We start from the raw sequence: 17,224 nt of genomic DNA, 5'->3' as shown, positions 1-17,224 counted from the left end.
TTGAGGGCTCAGCCGAGTGTTAGTACATCATTTAACAGCAAGGCATTCCCTGGGAAAGATCCCATCCTCTGACTCCGCCACCTCAAGAATCAAACAAAATAGCTCAGTGGAGAATCAAACAAAACAGCTCAGTAGTTTTGAGCATTGGCCTACTAAACCTAGGTTGTGAGTTCAATCCTTGAGCGGGCCACTTAGGGATCTGGGGCAAAATCAGTACCTGGTCCTGCTAGTGAAGCCAGGGAGCTGGACTCGATGACCTTTCAGGGTCCCTTCCAGTTCTATGAGATAGGCATAAGCCTCACAATCATCACTGCTGTATGTTAAATTGTTTGTTTAAAACAAATACTGTGTATATAATGTCTTTTTTGTCTGGCAAAAAAAATTCCCTGGATCCTAATCCCCCCTATTTACATTAATTCTTATGGGGAAATTGGATTTGCTTAATATCGTTTCACTTAACGTAGCATTTTTCAGTAACATAACTACAATGTTAAGCGAGGAGTTACTGTATATGTTTAAAAAAATGTATAAAATATATGTAAAGGATCAACAGCAATATGACTCAGTTGTGTTAGACTCTCTTCAAATTTGGTGTATCATTTTATCTGGGACCAGATATTCCTTTGTACTTAACCTATTATATTTAGGTTAGTGAAGCTTCACATACTCTAGAAACCTAAAAGATCAATAGCTGCGGAAACAAAATGTTTTTTGTTCCACAGGAATTCAAGTTTCTCTTCACAATAAAAATTATATCTAAAAACAAAAATGGTATCATAATTGTTAGGGTAAGTTATCACTACTATTTGCTCTTTGAGCTACAAGCAAACACATTGTATGACACTGTACGAAGTCAGTGTCAGAAAAGCTATACTGTACCTACCCTCTAGCCATTTTTTCCCCATAAATATATATACAAGGTGCTATTTCCAAGAACATGAAGAATTATGACTGTCATTCTATTGTTCACTGGGAAACTTCACACTTTTCTTACAAAGTGTTATAACATGGCTTAACAAGTGAACATGAAAATATATTGTTGACATATTGCTAAGCATTCTGAAAAAAATGCATTAAAACGGAGTGCTTCAATGGTCTAGTTCAAAGCAGTTCTCAAAAATTTAAGCAACTCAAGGACCCCTATTTCCGATTTAAAATTTTTTGGGCATCCTCAAGTCCCTACTCAGCCCCAGACGCCACTCCCACTTTACCCCTTCCCCCAAGGCCTTACCCCACCGCATCTCTTCCTGTCCCCCGCTCACTCCATCCCCCCACTTCTGTCGCTTGCTCTTCCACACCCTCACTCACTTTCATCAGACTGGGGTTGGGGTGCAGGAGGGTGTGTGGGGTGAAGGCTCTGGGAGGGAGTTTGAGTATGGGAGTTCTGGGAGCAGCACAGAGCCAAGGCAGGCAGGGAGCCTGCCTTACCCCTGCTGCGCTCCAAGACTTTTAGCCCCTAAAATCTCCCCGTTTGGCTTCAGTAGCCTCTGGGAGAGAGAGCCCACTCTGGGAGGTGCTAGGAGTGAGGGGGAGGAGTTGATCAGAATGGCCTGGGGACCCCCCGGGGTCTGCGGAGCCCAGTTTGAAAAAACAGTGGTCCAGTTAAATTTTAATACTTGTGTTTTTTCAGACTGTATTTCTCCATGTTAAAAGCTAGATGGATTAAAAAGTACTTTTAATAAAATAGAATAAATACATACATTTCTGTCCTTCTCCTGAACCTTCATCTGAAGCATAGGGCTCTGCTTTGAAGTACATGTATTGTGCTTCTCCTGTACTCTTGCCACTTTCATCATATTCACTGTCAGTTCCAGAATCTTCTTCCGCTGTGTCCCAGGTTTCTTTTTTCCCTTCATTTGCTTTAGATCTCCTACTACTTGTGATGCTATGAGAATCAAGTCCATTAGCCAAGGGGATCGGGGCACTGTCCACGTTGCACAAAGTGTCACTGCTGTGACTGGAACTAAGAATATCACTGTCCACTGAACTTGTGCTTCTGTCATTATTCACATCAGAATCTGACCGCTCCTCTGACTGGAAATTTTCTGGATCAGAAATCTGAATTTGGTTTTCAAGTTCTCTGTTTTCTGCTGATGCTAAAGAGTCTACCTCATTCAAAGGTGATTCGATGCTTTCAAAGTCACTTGCTTCTGTGCTCTTGCTACTGTCTGCATTATCTCCTTCCTGCTCTTGCTGGAGCGATAAGCTTTTGAGTTTTTCAGTGCTTTCTTCCAGGATAGCCTCTACAGATCTCATATTACCTAGAGGTCCTTTCACTCTTGCACAGGCTTCATCCAAATTGCCTGAATCTCCACTCGCTTTTTGATTGACTGTCCTTTTAAATTGAGACCCAGGAGATTGTTCTGGCAATGAAACATATAGCCTGATTGTGTTTGCATGACGATCCAAAAGTTTCCACAAATGGGAGTCTGTATATGCCATCTGGCGATCCAAAGACTCTGAACTTTCAACGAATACCTAAACATAAAATCATACAATTATACTACATAGCTATGTTACTTAATAGTATAGGCAGCAACATACAATATATACCAGTATTCAGAATGTATTGGAAAAATGACAATATAAAAATTAATCTATTTTTAAATCCCAGTTTTAGAGGAGACTTAATAAAGAATACCCATCTTATTAATTATTCTGAGAGCTAAATAATTTAGTTTTACATATATTAAATAATCACACTAGGCAGATTACAAGTAAGTTGTAAATAGGTGGACAGGGCTCCTACCAGCACTACTGGACAACTACAATACTGTAGGCAAAATTTTAAGAACAAAAAACACTTTCCTAGAACCAGAAGGGTAGTATGCATACAGAGTAAGTTGCACCACCTAACATACAATTGATAAGTGTTAGCACATATGCACTTGTATTTTTGTGATGGAGTCAAGGTAAAGTCCCTTTTGGAAGAGGGACCGTAAGTCTCTTATTTGAATTTATGATATTGCTTAAATAAATGCATGGTTGATGCAGAACCATAGGCTATTTGGATCTTAGGATTCAAAGGGCTGTTTTGGTGGAAGGTGAATTCCTGTTTTCCCTTCCTCAAAGGTTGCCATGCTTTATTGAGGTTTCCTCCGATGAAAAGGCTTTGATGCAAGGTCATTATGGAGTCTATCAGCTACAGAGCAATACAAAGCCCTCACAAAACCCTGCTGGATCCAGACACAATATTCCTATGTAGCAACATATTCTGATACCAAACCACTCTTGAACCCAAACCTCAAAGCCAGAAGATAATTAATGGAAGAAATGTCCCATGGGACCAGATAAACCACCACAAAGCTATATATGCCAAAAGTACAAAATTATTTAAGTTCTCACTTGCACTATGAAGCTAGTGTTGGAAATATTTACTATAAATACTTTGGTCAAAGCTAGCAGATTGTAAGAATAGGTTTTTTGTTTGTTTGTGTTTAAGTTCTGAAGGAACTCCCATTCCAAGAGCAGATGTAATGGTCCAAGGCCTTGAAATACAAATTATACCAGTCTGTGAGCAATACATTGCCCCTGCTCCATTCATTAGTACTAGAATCTTATGCTATTGAACTTCAGAGATCAGTCAGATTGCAGAATGTTGGAAACAGCTCAACCTTGTCTTAGGCCATGTCTACATTATAGGATAATATCGAATTAGCTAAAATTATAAAATTTCGATTTCATGCGCACACCACACTAGGCACAGTAATTCGGCGTTGTGCGTCCATAGTAGTCCGAGGCTAACGTTGATTTCTGAAGCGTTGCATTGTGGGTAGCACTTCGTAGCTATCCCATAGTTCCCGCAGTCTCCCCCGCCCCTTGGAATTCTGGTTGAATCATTATTGTCGCGGGGGTTCTGGTAAATGTCGTCAGTCATTCCTTCCTCGGGAAAACATCACTGACAATCCTTTCGCGCCGTTTTTCCCTGGATTGCCCTGGCAGACGCCATAGCACGGCAACCATGGAGCCCGTTCAGCTTTTTTTTTTTTCCGGCACCGTATGTGTACTGGATGCCGCGGAGAGAGAGGCGATACTCCAGCGCTACACAGCAGCATTCACTTGCTTTTGCAATGATAGCAGAGATGGTTACCGGTCATTCTGTACCGTCTACTGCCGGAGAAAACTGGCAATGAGATGACGGTTATCTCTCCCCTCTGTACTGTCCGCTGCTATCATGAGTGCCCCTGGCTGAAATCGGCCGGGCGCGCAACGCAAAAGCAAAATTGGGATTGACTCACTTGGGACTGAGTCAATCCCTCCCTTATGGTTTCTAAAAATAGAGTCAGTCCTGCCTAGAATAAGGGGCAAGTGTATTAGAGACCAGTGTATCAGAGCACAGCTGCTCCGTGTCAGTATTCACAGGGGGTGCCCCTGCAACAACCCCACCCGTTGCTTCCCTCCTCCCCCAACCTTCCTGGGCTACCGTGGCAGTGTCCCCCCCATTTGTGTCATGAAGTAATAAAGAATGCAGGAATAAGAAACAGAGACTTGTTAGTGACATAAAATGAGGGGGAGGCAGCCTTCCGGGGCTATGACAGTCCAGGCAGTATGGAATCTTTTCTTTACACAGGTGAAAGGGAGGGGCTTGCTGATGAAGCTCAGCCCCCAGTTGCTATGATGAACAGGTTACAGCCGTTCTGTACCATCTACTGGAGTACTGAACTGGGATTATTCCATTTTTCCTATGCCCTGCCAGTAACCTCAACCTGTTGGCCAGTGGGGATGCACTCATGCTAGATATTCATGAGGACGGTTACTAGTCCTATATTGCACCGTCTACCACCGGGAGAGGGAGAGGAGCGGATAACTGCTCTTCACTGCTGCAGCATCGCGTCTACCAGCAGCATTCAGTACACATAGGGTGACATTGAAAGAAGTCAAGAAATGATTTCTTTCCCTTTTCTTTCACGTGGTGGGGTGGGGGAAGAAACTGAGGAGCTATTCCTGAACCACGCCAGACACTGTGTTTGAACCTACAGACATTGGGAGCTCAGCCAAGAATGCAAATACTTTTCAGAGACTGCTGTGGACTGTGGGATAGCTGGAGTCCTCAGTACCCCTCCATCCATGAGCGTCCATTTGAGTCTCTGGCTTCCCGTTACGCTTGTCATGCAGCGCTGTGTATCCTGGAGATTTTTTTTCAACGCTTTGGCATTTCGTGCTTCTGTAACGGAGCTCTGATACAACAGATTTGTCTCCCCATACAGCGATCAGATCTAGTATCTCCCGTACGGTCCATGCTGGAGCTCTTTTTGGATTTGAGACTGCATCGCCACCCATGCTGATCAGAGCTCCACGCTGGGGCAAACAGGAAATGAATTCAAGAGTTCGCGGGGCTTTTCCTGTTTACCTGCCCGCTGCATCCAAGTTCAGATTGCTGTCCAGAGCGGTCAGTGGTGCACTGTGGGATACCACCCGGAGGCCAATAACATCGATTTCCGTCCACACTAACTGTAATCCGATATGTTAATACCGAATTTAGCGCTACTTCTCTCGTCGGGATGGAGTACAGAAATTGATTTAAAGAGCCCTTTATATCGATATAAAGGGCGTTGTAGTGTGGACGGGTACAGCATTAAATCGATTTAACGCTCTTTAAATCGATTTAAACACGTAGCGTAGACCAGGCCTTAGCCATCTGGCTTCAGATAACTCTTACGCTAGCTCTCTTAACAGTACAAAATTTGTGAGGTTCTCTTAAACTGAGAGGGGATTTTGAACTGAAGAAAAAAAAATGAAGAAAATAATATATCCAGCTGTTCTACATAAGTATTGTAAAAGTTAGAAAAATCTAAGTAATGGTTATAACTATATTAAAAAAGAATGATTTAAAAGAAAAAGAGAGAGATCTTACCTTATTACTTCTAAAAAAGCCTTCAGCTTTCAGTGTTTTGTTGCCCACATTGAGAAGACGCAAGTCATTGTAGCAACGTTCCAGTACTACCCGCATTGTTTCAGCAGGCAGACGTACAGCCTACAACACCATAATGCAGTTTAAGAAAAACAGCATATCCTTTCATAAATATTTTAACTTGATTTCTAAAAACTACCACATGGGAGGAGAAAGTTTGGTTATTATTAGAATACGTAAAATAAAGAGATTAAATCAGCCTGATTAAACTGTTTAAAAAGTTTGAAGGAAACAGTGAAAACCAGTTTCATTGAAATTAGAAGGCAATAAATTCAGAACAAAAAAAAAATACTGCTTTAACTGATATGCAGTCAAATTTTGAAATTCACTTCTGCAGGAGATCAGAGTAACAAACAAATGTTTTTAAGGCAGCTGGTTACATCTTCAAATGGCTAAATATTTGTAGCTATGCAAGTTAAGAAGATAGTGTGAAGAAGCCAATCTGAGAAGGTAAGAAAGTAAATCTTCTGAAGCATCAAGTATTGCCCACTGGTCAGCCATCTTCTATAAGCGTTTTGATAAAATAAATTGAATGAAAATTTTTTGAAAGTAAACACAAACAGGATAGGTTTCAAACCCTTTGAAATAGAAACATCTTCAAAATTTTGAATTTTGTGGAAGATTTTTTCTTTCATTTTTCCAGTGATATTTCATATTAGGAAAAAGTTATATGGGAAGTTACATAAGGACTGACTAAGACCAGTTTTATTCTAGTGTAATTCTAACAGTGACAGTGGAGTTATTGTAGTCTTATACCACTGCAACCATGGCAAATCAGCCCCCAAATGAAAGCATCCTATGCCATAAAAGCTGTCAAAAGTGGTATCCTGCAAGAGCAGTAAAATACAGTGATCCCAGAATATAACAAATTCTACCTCATCTATTTAGAAGCTGAAATTCAGATTTCAGGATGACCCTGGAATTTGAGCCATATATACATACCTCTATCCCGATAAAACACGAATTCGGATATAACGTGGTAACGCAGCGCTCCGGGAAAGGGGGGGGGGGGGGCAGGCTGCGCACTCTGGTGGATCAAAGCAAGTTCGATATAATGCAGTTTCACCTATAATGCGGTAAGATTTTTTGGCTCCCGAGGACAGTGTTATATCAGGGTAGAGATATTGTTATTCATTCATATTAACACTGAGCTTGAGATTCCCTGCTGAGCCTCTGAAGGGCAGCATAGAACTTTCAGCTCTGCAGACAAAGGGACTTATCCTGATTCTTGGTTGTTCTCAGGGAATGAGAGGACTGCAACGCTACATGTTGTTACACCACCACTAGCATGCTGCCTATACCAGGGGCTTGCGAGGGAGTCTTTGCATGCAACTGTACACGTCTTCTGCTGTGTCTGTCAGGAATCTTCTCCTGGCTGGATACGGGCTGTCAGGGCACTTCTATGTACAGTAACTCCTCGCTTAATGTTGTAGTTATGCTCCTGAAAAATGCGACTTTAAGTGAAACTATGTTAAGTGAATCCAATTTCCCCATAAGAATTAATGTAAATGGGGGAGTTAGGTTCCAAGGAAATTTTTTTCACCAGACAAAAGACTATATATATATATAAACAAACACACACACAGAGTATAAGTTTTAAACAATTTAATACTGTACACAGCAATGATGATTGTGAAGCTTGGTTGAGGTGGTGAAGTCAGAGGGTGGGACATTTCCCAGGGAATACCTTACTGCTAAATGATGAACTAGTACTTGGCTGAGCCCTCAAGGGTTAACATATTGCTATTAATGTAGCCTCACACTCTACAAGGCAACACAAATGGAGACAGAAACAGCATGGTAGTCAGAGTCAGAGAGACACACCCTATGTGAGAGATGTGCGTTGCCTCTTTAATTAAGTACACTGACCTCACTTTAAGTACATTGCCTTTTTAAGTAGATCAGCAAGTTGAGACAGCAGCTGCTGCCAACAAGCTCCCTCTGTCCTGAGCCCTGTTGTGTCCCCCCTTTCCCCACCCCACCATGGAGATGGGGTAAGGGGGGCAGGAGCAGGGGAACAGCCTGACATTAGGTCTCCCCTTCCCCACCTCCACCCAGCAAGCAGAAAGCTCCCAGGGGCAGCTCTAAGCCAGAGGGCAGGAGCAGCACATGGCAGTGGGGGGAGGGACAGCTGAACTGCCGCACAGGAAACTTAGGGGATTGGGGAGCTGATGAGGGGCTGCCGGTCCACCTTGATTCCAAGCCCCCACCAGCTAGCTCCAATGGGCTGCTCTTTCTGCAAGCAGTGAACAAAGTAGGGCAGCTGACAAACAACGTTATAAGGGAGCACTGCACAACTTTAAACAAGCACGTTCTCTAACTGATCAGCAACGTAACAACGAAACAACGTTAACCAGGTTGAATTTAAGTGAGGAGTTACTGTAGTCTGAAGGCCTGGGAGCAGCATGAGGTTCTCACCCATGGTATTTAAATCATACTACGTTTTCATATGTAGATTGAATTAAAAACTATAAATTACCTTTGAAATGAGTTGCTTGAATTCTGTAACTGTCTGATTCAAATAAGCTCGCACACTGATAGAAGGAGCAACAGATTCAGTCTTTAGGTCTACTACATGAACCTTCACCATAACCTCTGTAGCAAAGAGAAAATACAGTACGAGAATGATTCAGTTAAAAAAAAACACAAAAGAAATGTGATGTTTTTACAGTATACCATTTAAAGATTATCATTAAATATACATGAGTTTTAACTCACTCCACTAGCAGTCACGATCACAGCATTCTTCTTTCAGGCAGTAAGATAAGCAACTAATCTAATGCCAACTAGATAAAAATGTTATTCAATATATCATCTAATTATAGCAATGCTTTCTAGCACTGCTTTAATTAGAACACTGGCAGCATCTGCTACATAAAAACAATTAGACTAGTTAACATTTTTGAATGCTGCAAGTTTTACTAGAATCTAATTCAAGAAAAAAATCTCATTCATTCACACTCAAGCATTTTTGTTTCACATTGCAGAGTTTGTATTTATCATCATCACACCATACATTATAAACTTTAAGCTGATTTTGGATTTATGGAACTATATTTCTTACCTCCAGGTTTATAACACTGGAAAACCTGGTCAGGTGTTCTTGTTTCCAAAAGTAAGTCAAACATGTATGTTGATTTGACTCCTCCAAGTAAGAGTCCCATTGGTATATCCTCCTCCTCCTCTTCAAATGATCGCTCCAAGTAATCGTGGAACTCATCATATTTAACAAGACGACAGCAGTCCAGAGGAACTGCTTCTTCTATATCCATTATCTAGAACATAAATGCAGAAGTGAAATTAAATACTATTTCACAATAATGTATATATATTTTTTCTTTAACACAATGCATTTCTCTCCCTTTCAACAATAGCCCTTTGAGAATCCAGGCATGGTTCTTCTTGGCTGCATTAAGTTCTCACATGAAACCTGACCTTGCCAAGGTCCTACTACCACTATCCTATCTCCCACACATCTCTTGGCACACACAGTATTTAACTGGTAATGCCACTTCGATTATGGCTTTGCATGCCAAACAATCACTAATAAAAGTGAAAGAGCTGCTGTGTTCAGAACCTTATGCTACTTCTTTTATCAGGAGGCCAACAGAACAATGTTTGATGTTTGTTTTTCAAATTAGACAGAGTGGCAGAAGACAAATTTGTCCTTCCCAAAGCAAATATGACTAGGGAGAAGAGAAGACTACAAGTGAAACCAAGAGTAGCTAGTAGAGGTGATTGTGGAAACAGGGACCCTGAGCACCTGAAGACACAATCCAAGGAAAATGTCTGGACAGCAGATAAGGTTGCATATTGACTAAAAGTAGTGACTTCAGGGCCATGGCATAATACTGTTAGCCCCAATTAACAGAGTCATGTCATCACATCACAATGTGAACTTTCAGCTTAAAAAACTAAGCTCCTATTCCATGATTGCAAACAAAAGCTTGAAAATATGATGTAAAAGTAACTGATGCCACAGCATTTGCACATAGCCTGAAACAATAGCTCTAAGAGGGATGAATTGCCCAAACATCTCAAATGGGGTTTTCACCCCAAGACCCCCTGATCTGGAGGGGCCATGCTAACGCCACTCTGGCAGAGAACATGGAGTGAGGCAGGAACGAAAAAATGCAGCAGGTCCAACCCATCCACCCAAGCAGATACCTCCCAGGTGCTGAGATTAGCACTGAAGGGCCCCATGTTACCACTACTTTTTTGTGAGCGTGGGGAGAGGGGTTGGGAGATGAGGCTGGCAGCCAGGAAGGAAATGGAAGCCCATTGCGGCTGCACCCAGGTTCCCCTGCCACCATTACAGTACACAGGAGTTGTGGTACGCCTAGGGTCCTGGACTGTCTTAATCTGTCCCTGGCATGGACGTCCTTTACAGTTAGATGTCTTTAGAAATATGAGCATCTACAACTCATGCTTCTTTTAGTCTATCTGAAAAGAGTCATCCATTGGCCCTCTAGAATTAGGAATAAATGTCATTGGATCAAGTGTTCAGAAACCTTCATGACAATTATCTTTTGCCTATATTTATTTTCACACTGTTACTGCAATCCTACTATAAATTGTCATACTTCCTCAAAATATGGAGATTAGAGTTAAATCACTGGTAGAAGAAAAAAATCACTTGTGATAAACCAACCACGAAGATGGCATTGAGGTTTCAGAATATGGGTATGTGAAGCTAAACTGGTTTTTTAAAGGAAAGGTTGGTGCCACACCAATTGTACAAAAACCTCATCTATCAATGGAATAACTTTGTCAGTAGTATCAAAATAGAATGCCTTGTGCTGCTTTTCTATATAAAAGAGAGCAGTCAAAGATGGTAAAATGAAAATATAAAAACATACTATGGACAACTATTATGCAGTCAAACTACATCAGCCAGTTTTGCGATATTGCCATTCCTGATGCCGTACCTTGTAAGCTATTTTTACAGCTTCCTTCAGTGTCTTGTCCTTATGAACTTCTAATTTATTCTCCATCATTATTTGTTTCACAGGATGCATGCAGAACAATTTTATCTATAAAAACATCAATAGAATGAATAAACGTAATCTGTCACAAATGCATTTGCAAATACAGTACACTGCCATTTATTCAAAATCCTATTACCAGAAAATCTGATTCCAGTGTGACCCCAATTAGCCCTATAATAATCACCCGCTAATAAGTTGTCAGTGAGCCATTTAGAACCTATTAATGCTAATCAACAGCTTTGCTCTTTTAATGCTTTATAGTCTGTACTTTATTAAAGAGTTAGAATTTATTTTCAGTAAAATTGTTTTTCATGTCTTTAACAAAGTACCAAGCGTTAATCATTAACACAACAAAGCCATTGATTAGCTCTTACAGGTGCTAAGAGGCTAACTGAGAAAGTATTAGCAGATGATTCACTAACATACGGCTACATGCACTGAAACTGCTGCTCAAAATAGAACTTCCTTTTATCCGAATGCCTGGATATCTGAAAGTTTTGGGTGCCTTCCTAGCCATTCGGATAAGTGGAGCATACTGTAATGTCTTTTACTGTAAAACTATGTTTGAATGGACAGCCACATCTTGAATTAACCAAACAAAACACAGCTGGAGCAGTACTGCAGCTTTTGCCTTATTTCAACCAGTTGAAAACACTTTAAAAGGCAACACTGGGGTGAAAGTGGAACAGAAACTGAATAGCAGTATTTGCTGAACAAAAGGTTTAAAATTACAAGTCACAAAGTGCCAGATCCAAAACTATAGAGATTGTCTACTATTTGGTCAATGTTCAGTATAAAGAAATAAATTTTATATTAAAATGCATCCTCTTTCAAATTCTACCAACAAGGGATGTGAAAGTACAGTTTCGTGTTAATGTAATTTTTAAGGCTGTACAGTGCTGTCACTGAAAACCACCATCTGCTCCTAAAGTGGACTGACTGAAATTTACCCTAAGAGCTGCATGATCACAGCTGCCACACTTTTTGCTTGTTATATTTTTCCAACCAGAAAATTACATTTAAAAACCAGACAAGGAATCGCATTTCTGAAGGAAACTTCTAGGGTCCACAATGGTATATAGAAAGATTTTGAGCGTCAGAGACCACTAAAATATAGCACTTTTGTTTACTTAATGGTTTAAAATTCGGGGATCTAGCTGACTACAGATGATAGCCCTGCCCTCCTCTTTGTAGGACATTCAGATATGTAGCACCTTAGTTTTTATTGAGCTACCGATGTAAATACTTCACACACTATAAAAGACTCATGGTATTGTAGTAATCATTTACAATATATTTAAACTGTTCTTCATAGAAGTGTAGAGTCAATGTTAAGCAACCTGGAATTCTAACCTTGCAAGTATTGCGCTCAATTTCACGCTGCTTCTTTTCTTGCTCTTCTAACTCTTTTTCTTTCTGTACCAATTGTTTAATATGCTCTGGATATTCACTCACATCAAGAAATTCTATAAATAAAAACACACAAATTAAATGCTGATTAAAACGAAGACTCCTTTTTAAATGGCACTTTTTCCTGTAGAATTCTTCACTATTTGCAATATCCTCTGTGCAACCTGACAAATTTCTCCCCTCCTACTTTACTCTTTGTAGTTAAGCTATTGACTGTTTTTGCCTGTGTTTCAAGGGGAGTTGAGGTCAACTTGATTTTATTTCTTCAGTTATACTTTATCAAAGAGATTAGAATCCCACAAAGTATAGTGTTAGATAATAATGCAGAGTCAGCAAGGAGTTTTGCTGTATATCAAGGGAGTCAAGACTGAAGACTACATTCTAAAAGAGAAGTTTATTACAATCAACTCACTCACCTTCTAGGAACAGGACAACATTCCAACTTATATCATCAATATAATGATAAAATAAATGTGGGGAGGGTTTTGTTTGTTTTTTTTTAATATAGAGCAATGCACTAGGTAAGATTCTCTGCTACGAAGGGAGAAATGTAGAATCTGTGACATTTCTCAAAAAGTTAAAGGAGAAACAAGTTAACACCTGCAAATGAAGCTGTCTTTTAGCCTTCAAGTGTCACATACGCCCTGTGGAATTGGACACATTCCTTCTCAAGTTTAAAAAGTAGTTTAGGCTATCACTTTCTTTGTAGAAGATGTGGGCTGGCCACAGTTAGGCAATTGATGATATGAAAATAATATCATAAATGTCAGACACCGATGATGCTGAAAACTGAGAATCCTCACTCGATTTCTTGAGAAAATACTATCCAATGCATCTTTGTGAAAACATGCTTGACAGCTGATTAAAGTTACAGATTTTGTGGAACTTCAGAGTAAACAGCATATGGAAATTACTGGCTCTTGCTGGGAATGACCAATATTAGTTCAGTCATTCAAATGCTGCATCACTCAATTCTATGTTCTCCTTCCTTAGATATTCTATTTTAGCCATATATTTTGTAAAAATCCTTTGGCTGATGGCATTGTATCACCAACCTATTGCAAGTTGGAGGATTCTTTAATGGTCTTTAACTCATATCTTTGTCTCCACTAAAGCATATAGTATTTCTTTATAGCTACTAGATACCTAAAGCCACCCAACTTCTCAGAAATCACTGAACCTGGTACTTAGCCTATAGCTGTTCTCTTGTAATTTTTTCCCCTATTACACACAAAATGTTGTATTTCCTTTGAAGCTAGAGGTATACCATTATTCACTGTATGGAGAAATATACTGGCATGGGACAGAGATAAGGAGATTACTTGTCTTATGGTAACTGGAGGTTCTTTGAGATGTGTGTTCCCTTATCTGTATTCCCATGTGGGATAAACAAGGCGCAGAGTCAGAGAACTCTGGAAGCAGTGTCTGTTGGCATGCACCCAGTGCCCTTACCCTCATGCCTCCAATGAAAGGGCATTTCGGCCAACCGCCTCTCCAGTTCCTTCTTTACCACAAATCGAAATAAGGTCTGAAGCATAGGGAAGGACAGGGACCACACATCACAAATAACCTCCTCAAGTGCTGGTCCCTATGTGTATTCCACTATGAGTGACTCACAAGCAATACTCAAGGAGGAGGAAAGGACAAGGTCACAGGAAGCAGAGTAATTTGAAGGACTGTTGTCCCAAAAGATCCATCAGCAGCAGAGCACTATAAGAGCATAATATCTCACAAAACATATGTATGGGAGTCCATGTCGCTGCTTTACAAATGTCAACCAGATGCACTTCCTAAAGCAATGCTGTAGATGTTGCTTTTGCTCTTGGGTTTGAGGGCTCATTCTACGCTTGCAGTGGAGGAAGATGAGAAAATTGAAAGTAAGATACAACCAGAGATCCCCTTCATGATCCTCTGAGAGGAGATAGCTTGATCTCGGACTCTTTCCCTCACAGAGAAAGAGAAAGTCTAGGAGATTTTTTAATCAATTGTGTCTTTTGTACATAGAAGGTTGGGATCAACAGGGCTCCCAACTGACCTACCTTCTTGGCTGATGTGATAGCCACAAGGAATGCAACTTTCATGGATAAATGAGAAGTGGAACATGTAGCTAATAGATTGAAGGGAAGTTGACAGAACTTACAGCACAATGCTGAAATGAGGGGTAGGCTTCCTTTCTGGTGGAAAGATGCTACTTAAGTCCTTTAAGAATCTGATAGTCTAGTCAACAGGTGAGTGAAAACCAAGTAACCATCAGATAGGCACATACTGCCTGCTGCCAGGTGGACTCGTAAAAACTCAGGGAAAGGCCATCCCTTTTGAGAAAAAGACGACAATCCAAAATTGAAGGAATATCTTCTTACTTGGGTGATATGTGCTTCTGACATGCCCTGACGGAGAAACCCTTCCACTTAGTCAAACAGGATTTCCTAGTGAAGCTTTCTGCTGTTAAGGACAGTTTGTAGGTATTCCAACCAAGAAGGTTCTAGTGTTGATGGCCATCTAAAAAACAACCTGTAGGATGAAGCATATTGGGGTTGGGATACTTGATTCTGCCACTCTCCTGGGTCAAGAGGTCAGAAAATGATTAGTGCTAGCAGGATAACAGCCACTGAAGTATGGGAACCAAAACTACCTGGACCAATATGGGTCAATGAGGATGACTCTTGCCCTGTCTTGATGAATTTTCTCAAGGTAGGAGCAGTAAAGCAGGAACAGTGTAGCTCAGATGATCCAATCATGAAAGAAGGAGAGCGCCACCTTGAGAGTATAGCCCTAGAGCACCTCTGGAGCAATGTGTCTTGCATTTCTTCATTTGGGAGGTGAACAGAACTGAGTGAAAATGTCATTTACTACTGACTTGTGCAATTCTCACTCATGATAGATGGCAAAATGCCTGCTTGAGGGCATCTGCCAGCACATGGTGAGTCTCTGGAAGGTAAGATGCCAGTGGTGTGTGATTTGATTCTTGATACATCAGTTCTATAGGGTGACTGCTTCTACATACAGGTGGATTGAGCTCACACCTCCTTGTTTCTTGATGTAAAAAGATGGTTGCCATATTGTCTAACATTATGAGGACATGGTGGGACACTATGAATTTCAGAAAAACTTTGCAAGCTTCTTGAACTGCCCAAAATTCAGGAAGGCTGATAGATGCCTTGAGAAGCCAGGATGCACAAGTGTCTTGAGACATATGGCTGTCCATTTGCACTGCCCAGCTAAAAAGAGAAGATGGTAGGAAGGGGATGTCCACAAAGACCTGATGAGAGTCCTTCCACCATGTTAGAGAAGCTGTTACTCTGGAAGGAACTGTTACCATAGTGTTCATGTTTGGTGAATACACAGTGTAGAGTCATGCCTGAAGGTAATGTAGGCGGAGTCTGGCAAAAGGGGTAATTTAAATGCGTGAAGCTGTTTTTTCTTCTTAGGGGCTTGCTCATGTCAATTCCATCCTAGGTGACTCACAAGCATTATCCATGTAAACGTGCGGACGGACGACCAGGTGGCAGCTTTGCAGATATCCTGGATCGGCATTTGGGCTAGGAAAGCTGCCGAAGAGGCTTGTGCCCTGGTTGAATGGGCGGTTACAATCGCCAGAGGGGGCACCTTGGCCCAGTCATAGCAGTAGTGAATATAGGCAGTAATCCAAGAGGAGATTCTCTGGGCCAACACTGGATGACTTTTCATCCTGTCGGCCACTGCAATGACTAACTGTGGCGACTTACGAAAAGGCTTGGTCCTCTCAATGTAGAAGGCTAGTGCCGTTCAGACATCCAGAGAACGCAACCTGCGCTCTTCCTCTGACTTATGAGGTTTTGGGAAGACGACAGGTAAGACTATGTCCTGAGTCAGATAAAACTGTGAAACAACAGCGAGTAGGAAGGCCGGATGAGATTGCAGTTGGACCTTGTCCTTGTAAAACACTGTATAGGGCAGCTCCAAGGCAAGTGCCCTAATCTCAGAGAACCTGTGGGCAGATGTTATTGCCACCAAGAAAGCAACCTTCCAGGAAAGGAGGAGGAGGGAGCAGGATGCCAGAAGCTCAAAGGGGGCTCCCATGAGTCGCGACAGCACAAGATTTTGGTCCATAAAGGAACAGAGTCCCTGATGTTGGAGTGTAGGCACCCTAAACCTTAGAGGACCCTGGCAGAAATGTTGCGAGTGAAAAACAACCTAACCTCAAGCGGAGGATGAAAGGCCAATATAGCGGCCAAGTGGACTTTAACAGATGAAAGAGAAAGACCCTAGATCTTAAAATGCAGGAGGTAATCCAGGATTAACTGTAGTAAGCCTCTCTCAGGTCGAATACCTTTATCCGAAGACCAGCATGTAAACAGTTTCTATTTCCCCCAGTAGGTTGCTCTGCTAGAGGGCTTTCTGCTGTCCTGCAGGACTTATTGGACACCAGAGCTGCTCGTCTGCATTCAACAATGCAGCAGCCAGGCCATCAGGTTTGAATGCAAGAGTTTGCTATGGTTCTGACAGAATAGATCCAGCTGGAGCAGTAGCTATAACGGGGCAGCCACCGAGAGGTCTAACACCATCCCAAACCACTGCTGGCACGGCCAAGTCGGTGTTATGAGGATTACTTTTTGCTCTGTCCTGCTTGATTTTCATGGGGACTCTGTGGATTAATGGCACGGTAGAGAAGGTGCACATCAGAGCCCCCGACCACGGGAACAGGAAAGCCTCTGACAGGGACCCTCTGTCTGCCCCCTAAATCCAACAGAAAGTGTGGCACTTTCTGTTTTGCCTGGATGCAAACAAGTTCACCTGGGGAGTCCCTCACCTGTAGAAAAGGATGACCACCTCCTCTGGATGGAGAGACCACTCATGGGGAGACGAGAAGGTCCTGCTGAGGTGATCTGCCAAAGTGTTTCTGGTTGCTGAACACAGAAGTTCCAGAGCCTGAGGA

The 17,224-nt window shown here is 41.5% G+C and overlaps 1 protein-coding gene across 5 annotated transcripts in view; it reads right to left on the bottom strand.

Annotated features, from left to right (window-relative positions):
- The window catches only part of USP47 (ubiquitin specific peptidase 47), a 107,089-nt gene that overhangs the window by 19,942 nt on the left and 69,923 nt on the right, over positions 1–17,224 (bottom strand). For all 5 annotated transcript variants that reach the window (XM_032791788.2, XM_032791785.2, XM_032791786.2 and 2 more), the window contains 6 exons: positions 12,253–12,365; positions 10,840–10,944; positions 8,976–9,186; positions 8,391–8,506; positions 5,855–5,974; positions 1,701–2,478 (listed from right to left, as the gene is read on the bottom strand). In XM_032791788.2, coding sequence (XP_032647679.1) covers positions 1,701–2,478; positions 5,855–5,974; positions 8,391–8,506; positions 8,976–9,186; positions 10,840–10,944; positions 12,253–12,365 — 1,443 coding nt within the window. The remainder of the gene's footprint in view (positions 1–1,700; positions 2,479–5,854; positions 5,975–8,390; positions 8,507–8,975; positions 9,187–10,839; positions 10,945–12,252; positions 12,366–17,224) is intronic.

Source organism: Chelonoidis abingdonii, chromosome 4, assembly GCF_003597395.2.
Source record: "Chelonoidis abingdonii isolate Lonesome George chromosome 4, CheloAbing_2.0, whole genome shotgun sequence".
In the NCBI taxonomy this organism is placed as follows: domain Eukaryota; kingdom Metazoa; phylum Chordata; order Testudines; family Testudinidae; genus Chelonoidis; species Chelonoidis abingdonii.
Note: the sequence above shows the minus strand (reverse complement) of the source record. Positions and strands in the feature narration are given on the sequence as shown.